This window comes from Fistularia commersonii, chromosome 12 (assembly GCF_037954325.1).
Source record: "Fistularia commersonii isolate RoL2024-O1a breed Wild chromosome 12, RoL_Fcom_v1.0, whole genome shotgun sequence".
Classification (NCBI taxonomy): Eukaryota; Metazoa; Chordata; class Actinopteri; order Syngnathiformes; family Fistulariidae; genus Fistularia; species Fistularia commersonii.
The window spans coordinates 17,757,423-17,769,594 of NC_141295.1; the positions used below are offsets into that span (position 1 = coordinate 17,757,423).

The following is a 12,172-nucleotide window of genomic DNA, read 5'->3' on the forward strand; positions in this document are numbered from 1 at the left end:
AGTGAGACTACAGGGGGTGGAGATCAAGAAGTATGAGGATTTCAAGTCCTTTGGGTCAACAGTCCAGAGCATACGAGAGTGTGGAAAAGAAACGGGTTCAAGCAGGTTGGATTGGGTGGAGAAAAGTGTCAGGGGTACAAAGAGATAGATGGCTATCAGCCAGAATGAAAGGAAAGGTGGACAAGATGGTGGTGAGACCAGCGATGATGTTTGGACTAGAAGCAGGGACAATGACCAAAAGACAGGAGGCAGAACTGGAGGTTGCAGAGATGACGATGTGGAGGTTCTCTTTGGGAGTGACCAAGATGGAGAGGATCAGGAATGGGTCCGTCAGAGGGACGGCACATATTAGATGTTTTTGGAGAGAAGATGGTTGGGTCATGTGCAGAAGAGAGATAGTGGATATATTTGTAGCCGGATGCTGGAATTGGAGGTCTAGAGGAAGACCAAAGAGAAGATTTATGGACGTAGTGAGAGAGGATATGAAGTTAGTTGGTGTGAGAGAGGAGGTTACAGACCCATGAAGGGAAAAGCCCAAAGGAAAAGAAGAATTTGTCACGGGGTGCAGGACATGTATGACAGAGACAAAGTGATGACTGAGATGGTTTTGACATGAACCGAGAAGCGTTCATGTCCAAACCATCTCAGAGACCCCTGAAGAGAAAAGCCCAGAGAAAATGATTTGCCACAGGGGTGCAGGACATGTATGACTGAGTGATGACAGAGATGGTTTGAACATGAACACTCCTCCGTTCATGTCTAAATCATGGTGAAAATCTGGGTAGAAGGTTGCTGAAGGTGGAGCTGCCAGGCAGGAGGTCTAGAGGAAGACCGAAGAGAAGATTTATGGATGATTCATGGATGCAGCGAGAGAGTATATGATGTTAGTTGTTGTGAGAGAGGAGGATACAGAGAATAGGGTTAGATCGAGAAGGTTGACCCCTGAAGGGAAAAGCCCAACGGAAAAGAAGAAGAATAAAACGCTTATCTTTCGCATTTGAAAACAAGCCGTGGTTAGCACTTCCTCCTCGCAGCAAGAAGGTGATGCAGGTTGTTTTCATGCAGGAGGTTCATTGGCGCCCCTACATTGCCCACAAATAAGGGGTTGTGTGTCTGTATACGACATGTGAATGGTTGTTTACCTCAATATGTGGCCCGTGACCAACTTGCGACCCAGGCCGAACCCCCTCCTCTCCCAGCGACAGCTGCGATAGGCTTCAGCATCCCCGTGACCCCGACCTCAGGATTAGCGGTATAGATTATGAAGGAATTAATGAATCGTCGCATCGATTATCGGGTTACGTGCTGCGGTAGTCTTTACCATTTGCAGCGTTATTTCCGCCGAGCCGTGTGTTCTCCACTTTTTAAAATGTTTCGACCTACACGGCAGAGCCGCTCAAAGACGGCACGGAATAAAAGCCTGTGATTTAATACAATGTCGGTGTTCAGCAGCGGAAACTGACTCAACAGCCATCCAGCGCCATCCCTGCTGCGAAGCATGAAGGTGGCAGTCTCGTGTTGTTCTCACCCGGCACTGTCAGGGGACCTGGGAGGGAGGATGAATGCAACCAAATGTAAAGCTTTATGCTTGAGTTGTTTCTTTTTGTGTGTGTTTGTGTGTGTTTTTTTTTTTTTTTGTCTTTCGGTTTTTCAGGCCGACCCACTGCCTCGGCATTCAAAGCCCAACAGATTAAAGGGTGGATCCGTTCTTGGCTTAGACTTAATGTGTGGCTAATGCCCAATTATGGAGAATAACTGTATAATTGGTGAGCCCTCTAGCTTGGCCGGCGTTCATGTTTGTTTTTTATTTCGGAAATTTGCGGGGTCAGTTTTGTGAGTCGGGAGGAGGAGCTCATTGCGGTAATTAAAATACCGATTTGAGAATGTGTTATCTTTGGCTTCCCAGTGGTTAATTGACTAAAACAGGGGTGTCAAACTCTAATACAGAGCGAGCCAAAATTCAAAACTGGGACAAAATTTTGGGCCGACATTGATATTTATTGAAACAAAATCTTCCTCCAGATATAACAATGAATCTTTTCATTAGGACCCAAAACCTAAAAACTGAATATGGAACAAGCAAAGATAAATACCCCATAATAAATAACTAATATTGCACACATGCAAAATTCAAATTCAAATTAAAAAACACATCAATGGCATTCATTTCTAAAATAGAAATTCAACAAAACGCGTATATCTCTTTATTTGCAGCCTTCTGAGTTAAATATCAACAGTAACCTTTTCCACAGGCTAATAATAAATACAACAATAAAATAACAATAATAAACCAATTGACGAATAATAATATCCTCCAATGAATGCGAAACCATATGCATAAAGAAAATTATAGCTCGGTGTGCTGCACACGGAGCTAGCACAGTGCAAAGGTAGAGCGCAGTAGCAGGGTAGCACAGTGCTAGCATTAGCATAAGATCGCTATGACGACTGTCACCAGAGGAGAGGGCACCAAAACACCAGCAGAGCATTCTGGGATGGCTTGTTGGGCCAAAATAATCACACTGAGGGCCAAAATTGGCCCGCGGGCTAGAGTTTGACACCTCTGGACTAAAAGGACAGAGCTTTGAAAACCCTTCATTTGTCCAAGTTTGATTTAAATATGAAGATACAACACTTGTGACTCTCAAAGAACCAAAATGCTCCACTTTAGGTATTTGCTGAAAGTGGGACGCAAACAAGCAGGAGTGCATTCTGTGTCGCGGCGTCATCTTTGATTTATCAAGCAATCCAGGTAAAACGCGGCGGCGCAGCAGTTAGCGCTTCCACCTCGCAGCAAGATTCGATTGTGTTCAATTCTTCCAGATTCTCCGGTTTCCCCCCTCGGTCCAGAAGCACCGAGAAAGTTAATCCAAGTCCCTAGATTATCCAGAAGGAGGTGAACGGGTGGATGGTTGCATGTCCCAGCAACCTGGAGTGCAGGATAAATGTTATCGATTGGGGTGTCCAAACTTTTTTGCAAAGAGGGCCATATTTGGCCAGGTGAAAATGTATGAGGGCCGACATTCTTTGAGCCATTAGCATTAAATGCAAATGACCAATATTTGGGATTTTTTTTTTCTTTTTTTTAATTGCAAATGGCATATTTTTCATGTCTTAACACAGAACACAAGTTTTTACCCCAATCACTTCACTCTTTCATATTTGTATACCACATAAAATGAGGGGAAAAGTCTGTCTGGAAAAAAAAAAAAAAAAACAGAAAGATGAAACATATCTAGGTTAATTTGAAACATTACATATTATTCACTATTAAATGTTCACCCTCAATTTCTAAATTAAAAACATGTGAAAAGGAAAGTAACACGAACGGTGATATTCAGAATTACAAAACATTACTGGTTATCAAAAGGAGAAAGTGTTTTTCATTATTTAAATTTTAGACTCAAAAATACGAAAAAAAAAACAAAAAAAAACGGCCATCAGACCAAATTAGATTTTAATATTTAATTTGTCAGGTTTTCAAGACCCGGTTTGATTATATTGCATCTTATGGTTATGCAATGATGTATATTACATAAAATAGCTTTTTATACACTGTATTTTATACCGTGGTCAACAGTGCTGGCGGACGTATATTATTGTTTTTAAGACAGACGTTGCCGGACGGTGAAAATTTAAACACAGGCCGCATTTGGCCCGCGGGCCGGACTTTGGACACGCCTGCTAATAAATGACGAACCAATGAATGAATGTAGTTTAAACAGAAACAAGCGGCTCCGCAAAAGGAGAGTAAATTCACGACCGAACTAGTCGGCAGAGGGAAATCTTTTGTGCGGTCGCAGTTCGTTCCAACGAAACACAAATGGACCGCTCAAAAAAGAGATTGCCTTGCGTGCCGGGTTGCAGTGCAAGACAACAATCCTTGGAGGGAAATAAGAAGCGGAGAGGGAGCAGAGGCCCTCGCGACTTCGGTTCAATTAAATGAGCGCAGACCCCGAAGTGGCTCTTTAGGCGGACATTACTATCTCGAGTGCGATTCCTGCGGTGGATCTCGCGAGCCGTGGAGTGACGTGCCCTTTTAGGTTGATCAAAAAAAAATTAAAAAAACCCACGCGCCCCTTTCGTTCAGCACAATCCGGGAAGGCTTTTACGATTCACGCTGGGAGGCCCGCCGGAAGGATTTGTCCGGGGTCAAGGTCGGAGATAACGTGGCCTTTACCGGGACTCGGACGGAGAAGTGTATCGGGTAAAGCCTTATTTTTCTAATGTTGTATCGAGTGCAGCGGTATCACCTGGAGACAGGCGCGGTATTCTCAGGGAGAAAAAAAAAAAAAAAAGGGATTGCCGGTTATCACGGAATCAGCAATGAAATCCCGCTTTTATATTAGCTCGGGTTGGAAATGAAAAGGAAATGATTGCGGTTATATTGTGGATTTTAGTCTCTGAGAGGCTAAGGTGAAGGAGCTGTTGATCTTTTTGGTGTTGGTATATCTGAGGGAGGACAGGAAGCCTGTGGTCCTCGTCTGACCCAGAAAAGGCCAGAGACTTTGTGAAAAGACCATTCTATCACTGTCATTGAGCTTGTCTGAACCGTGAGTTTGAAATAACTGCAGAATTCCTAAAGCGCAGGCTTAAGAATTTATTACACCCAATTGAATATTTCCGTTGTATCGGCTGGAATCGCTGAATACAGGGGCGTCCGAAAGAGGGTCCGAGTTTTTAAAAATGGACCGTTCAGCTCGACATTCTTTGAATTATTAACAATAAATCCAAATAAACTATTTCATGAATTGTTTTTATTGCAGACGGCCTCCTTTTCATGTCTTGAGTCTCAAGTTTTACCCAAATCACTCAGTCAGTCATATTTGAATACCGTATAAAATGAGGAAAAAATCTGTCCCGAAATAAACTTTCAGAAAGATGAAACACCTCTTAGTTCATTTAAAACATTACATTTTATTCAATAGTAAATGATCAGTATGAACTTCTAAATTCAAAACATGTGAACATGAAAATAAAATATTTGTGCTCATGTGAATCTTTGTATCGCTTCTTATCAAAAAAGAGAAATGCAGTGTTTTTCATTATTTCAATTTTAGACTCAGAAATCAAAGCTAGAAAAACACAGCCGGACCGAATTCGATTTTATTATCAATTTTATCACTTTGGGCCGGCGTACATTTGAACACGGGCCGCATTTGGCCCGCGGGCCGGACTTTGGACGAGCCCGGCTTAATATGTCCGACACGCTTTATCATGTGATGTTATGTGATGTTCAAAATGTCAAACGTTTACGCGCGCTGTAAAATCCTTTCCTTCCCGCGAAATGCCAACATCGTCTCGGCCGTGACAAACAACGCATAGACGACGCCGGTACCGGATCCCGCCGCAGAAATGTAGAAGTTTTGGAACTGCAGAAATGTAAAAAAAAAAAAATAATAAAAAGAAAAAGGGACACGGCACCAGGCCGTATCTCTCCCCGAGCAAAATGAAAACTCAGTGATGTGTCAATCACGTGACCAGTCACAGCGGCAAAGACAGTGAGCGAGAGAATCCAACAGCCAACGGAGGCGCCTCGCTGCAGGCCTTTCACAACCTGACCTTGTCAAGGTCAAGGCTATTAATACAGATTGACTTGAGTTTTAGTCCTCGTGCAGGCGTGTCGGGCTTTTATAATAAACACTAGAGCTGGATGTTCAGATTTCCCGTATTCTTATTTCACGATATCCACAGAACTTTGCAGACGAATGGAAATCTGGTACGTCCTCAGCTGGGCGCGAGCAAACACGCACATACTGTACGTTTTTTTTTTTTGTCATCGCTATTGTCACTCTTTTTATGTTGTCGGTCTATTTCAAGCCTTACTGTTTTTTTTTTTCCTTTATCCATTCTGTTATCCATTCTTATCCTTGTTGTTGTTGTTCTTGTTCTCTCTGCTGTCTATTTATTTGTGGATGTCTTGTCTTTTGCTATTTTCTAATTGTCTTGTAATTGTCTCTATTTTTTTTTTTTTTGAACATTTATTAGAACAGGTTCCTTAACAGAGTCATACACATTCTTACAAAACCTCATAACAAGATATACATTATACAATAATCTTTATAGGCCACTTATTTCCTCAATAGCAAGCGAAAAATAAAATAAAAAAAAAAAAAAAAAAACATCTAACTCAGTCAAATAGAGATAATATCTTCAACTCTCCAAATATTTTTTAATGGGTGCCCATTTGTCAAGATATAGGTCTGTCTGAAGTTGTAAGTTTGCTGTTATGCGTTCCATGCAGTTCACATGCATTTACATGCATGTATTTTTTATTTTTTATTCATATTTATTGACACTATAACTGCTACGCTGCTGTGACAAAATAATTTACCCTTTGGGGAATCAATACATTTTATCTTATGTCATCTTATCTTCCACGCATGTAATTTTGTAATTTCCTATTCGAAAATCTATCATTTAACAAAATGAAACCGTTTTTTTTTTTTTTGTTTTTTTTAATCATGGTAGATTTGCCTCCATAATGACATTTTTGCCGCAACTTGCATTCCCTTCTTCCACATATGTGAATATTTCCTAATTGCGCTACTCATTATCTGTACTTCTTATCCAACACGCCAGCTTCAGACAGAACGGCCTCCCAGTCGGCATTAACGCCAGGAACCTTCTCGCAGTAGAAGGTCTAAAATACTCATAATCCGCAGTGATTCTCACTGAATTGAGTTTAACAACGTATTTTCAGCTCATAGCTTAATTGCTTTGTGCCCCTTCTTGCTTTGTAAACCAAATTAACTCGCGGGTTTTAATTCGACTCAAACAACGGTTTGTTTATTTTGGCAAAAGTTGCGGAGCGGCTATTAAATGTCATGCAGAACTTTTTGCATCCTAAGGCGGCATTATTGAGATCAGAAATATTGGATTTAATTAAGTCCAACATACTTTCGCTCGTATGACATTGTGCAAACGGCTCCCTGAAATTCAAGCCATCGAAATACCCCTTTCTGGTTGCCGTGCCAACGCCGTTGAGCATGCAAGCTAAAGCTTCGATTTCGATGAAATCCACTTATTTCCTCAAACACTCACCCCGACAAAAGATAGGGGTAAACAATAGCACTTTCAACTTGCAAAATACATATTTTATTGCCTGTTTATATATTGTATATATACTGCTCAAAAAAATAAAGGGAACACTTGAACAACACAATGTAACTCCAAGTCAATCACACTTGTGTGAAATCATAGTGTCCACTCAGGAAGCAACACAGATTCATTTTGACTTGTTTTAAGGACATTACATCAAAGTTGGATCAGCCTGGAGTTTGTTTTTACACTTTAATTTTGAGTGGGATTCCTAATCCAGACCTCCATGGGTTGATACAATTGATTTCCATTGATCATTTTTGTGTGATTTTGTTGTCAGCACATTCAACTGTGTAAAGAGCAAAGTATTTCATAAGAACATTTCATTCATTTAGATCTAGGATGTGTTTTTTAAGTGTTCCCTCTATTTTTTTGAGCAGTGTATATTGTCTATTTTGTACAGTTTTATATTTGTATTGTCCAGGACTACAGATGGAAATTAGCTATGAGCTACAATCTGGTACAAACATCTCTGCCTCTGTGCTTAATGTAATTGTACACTGTCCTAATTAACTTCTAAACAAACAAACAAACAAACAAAGTATCCCCCCCCCCCCCCCCCCCCCGTCGTATGTGCAGCGAAGCTCCGTTTGCCAGGGGATTCTGCGCCAGAGGCGTATTTTCCCGCGGAGGGGGAACCCGGATGACAGGTCTAAAAGGACAAAACTTAATTAATCGCCTCATGTGCTCCGTGGCGGCAGAATCCTTGGCATGTTCTGTCGGAGATAACGGCCACCGCGCCGATCGGCAGAGTGCTTCTAATACTCAGGTGAGACTGACAGGTCCGCCTGCAGGTTAGAAGAGTGTGTCTGATACCGACAGTACAAATGAAATTGCCTCTTGCACTGTAGTAATTGTGCGGAGTTCTCATCCTCCCCGATACGCGTGGAAAATGCATCTTATCGCCGCCGGCAGGGTGTTGTCAGACAGGCACGAGTGGATGTAGGGTTTCGTCATTATGCCTTTTTAAGGTGCCGATCGCTTTTCCATCGCTCCCCCGTGATTGACAGCGGTGAAAATGATCCGCGGGTGTGTTTTGAGATCTTACCACATCCCTTTTTTTTCTGACAGGCGACGTAAAGCGGTGTGAATCCGCAAACAAGCGACGGAGCGTCATAATAAAATACGCGCTTCCCGCGAAGCTTCACCGACGTGTCCCTCAACGTTTAAAGTTTAATTTTAAGTCTAAAACAAGGAGGGCATTGTTGTGAGATCGCCGGCCTCGGAGGTGGTGTTTGCCTTGCATGCACACTTCCTAACCCCCGCCGGCGGTCCAGAAGCGCAATGTTGTCCTCACATGATAATATTATCTTCGGAGTCAAAAGGAAATATTTAAAGATTGTATTTACTTCAATTTATTTATTTCTTTTAAATAGGAATACATTCCTTCTTGTAAAAGCTGCTTGTGGCGGTTCAAAAAAAAAAAAAATCTCCCGTGATTGGCACGCCGTATCTGCGCTTTGATTCGTATCAGCGTGTTGTCACATGATAAAATGAAAAAAAAAAAAAAAAAAGAAAGGAAAAGAAAAAGAGTCTTCCGATTGCCGCGCGTCACGGCTAGTGCAAAATGTCAATTTAATGTCAGAGGGATGTTGGAGTTACTGATGAACAGATGTTGAGCCGGGAGAAATGTAAAAAAAAACCAGGCTGGGAGGCCAGAGAATCTGACATTGCGTGGACGTTCCACGGATGATTGATGTTCTAATTAAACGTTGCGCCATCTTGAATGTTAGATGAAGTCACAACCCGCATTCGACAGGATTTCGTCGCGGGAAGATGTTCTTCTTTGGATAATAATCCCGGAGTTCGCTGTTCAACGAATTTAGGACACCTCATTTAGGTTTTAATTCCGTCTCACATACGTCTCAGGGTCACCGTTTTCCGTTTGTATTCCTTCTTAATCTTTTTTTTTTCCGGTGACGGATGTGGTTGGTGTTTCCGCCTCACAGCGAGAAGGTCTCAGGTTCCTCTTTGTTTGAACATCTTCCCCGAAAGGATGGTTTTATCGGCGTCCGTTCACATGGGTTTCTGAACCGCCGCCGCTTTTGGTGCTCAATCCTTCTTATACCGTGAAATGCAATGCTGTGAAATTTAGAGATCGCAGATGTTCCCAAAGTGAAGCTTTTAACAAAAGGGTCCTGCTGTGAGCGGGTTTTAGGATTAAAAAGACAAAAAAAAAAAAAAAAGAGAGAACTTTGCCGGGATCTGGCAAAAGCGAGAGCTCAGTGTTTCAGACCCAATTAGCGCTTCAAATGTTATGGCAACCAATCAAAGGGTCCGATGTTGCCGGGCCCGTGTTACAAATGTGGTCTCTGGGGCTTCTCTGGAGGGATTCTGGGTTCAAAAGTTCCCTTGAGTTATATAATGAAGCGCGACGATATCAAGAGGATGTCTCGAAATTATTTAGCTTGCTCCATCATCGCACCGTTTGGACCAAGTTTACTAAAAGCGGTCCGTAGTGCCTTACTCTTCTTTTTAGAATAGTATCCACAATTCTGCGAAGGTGTGATATCGCAAGGATGAGCAGCGATGGATTGGTTTCAACCCAAATCATTCCCTCCAGAGTCGTCACTTCCAAGATCGGGCACTTTGAATATGATTTATAAAACGGAAATTCACGCAACATAATGTGATTACGCTTTTCCAATATTGCATCTTCTGGAGCGCACCTGAATATAAGCCGCACCGGCTGAAAATAACTGAATAATTATGTGTACATATACGGGCCACACTTGTCTATAAGCCGCCAACGTTATGATAAGAAATATTTACACAATATTTTTTTTTTAACTGTTTGTTTGTTTATTTGTTTAGAAGTTTATTAGGACAGTGTACAATTACATTAAGCACAGAGATGTTTGTGCCAGATCGAAGCTCATAGCTAATTTCCATCTGTAGTCCTGTGAAGACAATACAAATATAAAACTGTACAAATAGACAATATATATAAATATACAAATAGGCAGTAAAATAACCATATAATATATAAACAGGCAATAAAACCCAAGTTGAAAGTGATATTGATGTGATATTATTAGTTTGGTCATCTGGGGGCCATAGGGTAACTTCCGATGGCGAAATACCCGTCTGGCGTTGTTAGCGTGAGCATGTTTGGTGCTCCGGAATCCATTTGTTAACATACAAATATAAAACTGTACAAACTTTCAACTAAATACGTACAATGAACTTCCATAAACACGTACTGGAAATGCTTTTTTTTTCCAAACAGTGCCTGTATTACAGCTGATGAAAAAGATTAATAATGAACAACACAAGGAAAAGTCCATCCGTTTTCTATCCCCGCTTTGTCCTCCTACAGCTAACCGCTATCTTTGTCTTCCTCCTGCGCACTAAAACCGTAAAAATTGTCGTCTCCCGTGTCTGAATTTTCATCGGTCCCATGTGACGAGGCTAAATGTTTTGGCGGCGTAAAGTTTGTTAGCTAAAGAAAAAAATCCATGAATTATCCGCGTCGTTCAAAGCCCGTGACAAAAGTAGCGTCTCTGTAGGCCGGAAGTGACGGTACTTTGTTTGTTGTGTCTCCAGGGAACATCTTCGTGGTGAGCCTCGCCGTGGCCGACCTCGTGGTCGCCATCTACCCGTACCCTCTGGTCCTCACCTCCATCTTCCACAATGGATGGAACCTGGGCTACGTCCACTGCCAGATCAGCGGCTTCCTCATGGGCGTCAGCGTCATCGGCTCCATCTTCAACATCACCGGCATCGCCATCAATCGCTACTGCTATATCTGCCACAGCCTCAAGTACGATAAACTATACAGCGACAAAAACTCGGTGTGCTATGTGATGCTAATCTGGGCACTGACAGTGGTGGCCATCGTGCCCAACCTTTTCGTGGGCTCGCTGCAGTACGACCCCAGGGTTTACTCCTGCACCTTCGAGCAGTCGGCCAGCTCGGCGTACACGATCGCCGTGGTTTTCTTTCACTTTATTTTACCCATCATGATTGTCACCTACTGCTACCTGCGCATCTGGATACTGGTCATACAGGTGAGGCGGCGGGTGAAGCCCGACAATCGTCCCAAGCTGACGCCGCACGACGTGAGGAACTTCGTCACCATGTTTGTGGTGTTTGTGCTCTTCGCCGTTTGCTGGGCGCCGCTCAACTTCATCGGTTTGGCGGTGGCGATCAAGCCCGAAGTGGTGATCCCGCTCATCCCCGAGTGGTTATTCGTGGCCAGCTACTTCATGGCCTATTTCAACAGCTGCCTTAACGCCATCGTATACGGCGTGCTAAACCAGAACTTCCGGCGCGAGTACAAGCGCATCGTAGTGTCGGTGTGCACGGCGCGCATCTTCTTCCAGGACAGCTCCAACGACGCGGGCGAGAGGCTCAAGAGCAAACCGTCGCCGCTCATGACCAACAACAACCAGGTGAAGGTGGACTCCGTCTGAACCCAGAGCTTCAAAATACCAAATATGAATATCAGCAGCTTCGATCCTCCGAGTCGTCCAGACTGTTAAAAGGTGCTAAACCAGCTCTCAGAAAACGACAGGAAAACAGGAGTGCATATAATCTTTGTATCTTATCAAGCACTTTTGTTGGGTTCTGCAGTTCCGGTAGTCCAGTAAATATATGATGTCCTGTTTTGTTTTCTGTTTACAGTGATGATATAAATGTATCATTATATTCAGTATTTATTTTGGATGAAACGTCATGTAGATATATTCGTAAAATATATCATGCTCCAACTAAACCGAGACCATATTTGCCAAGTACGAAGAAGAGAAAAAAAAAAAAAAAGTGACAAAACAACGATCGAAACATACGCGGAAATTTATAAACGAACCTGAAAAAGTGTAATAACCTCATTCGTGACAGTGTTTCACTGATTGAGTACAAACAATGTGGGTTGCTGCTGTCTTATTATACCCTGCAATACTATCCCTTTCATTAGGTGGAATATATATTTTAGTAAGAAGGGTTTAAATCTCTCTCTCTCTCTCTCTTTCTTTCTCTTTCTGTCTCTCTCTCTCTCTCTCTTTCGCTCTCTCCAGTATGCATGGATATCAGGAAATGTTCATATGCAAAAATAAATAAATCTGACATT

The 12,172-nt window shown here is 42.3% G+C and overlaps 1 protein-coding gene across 1 annotated transcript in view; it reads left to right on the forward strand.

Moving 5' to 3' along the window:
- mtnr1aa (melatonin receptor 1A a) overlaps nucleotides 1-11,837 on the forward strand; it is a 46,978-nt gene extending 35,141 nt beyond the window's left edge. The window contains exon 2 of the mRNA XM_086157465.1: nucleotides 10,648-11,837. Within this exon, the coding sequence (XP_086013591.1) occupies nucleotides 10,648-11,516 (869 nt within the window). The 3' untranslated portion in view covers nucleotides 11,517-11,837. The remainder of the gene's footprint in view (nucleotides 1-10,647) is intronic.
- The last annotated feature ends 335 nt before the right edge of the window (nucleotides 11,838-12,172 follow it).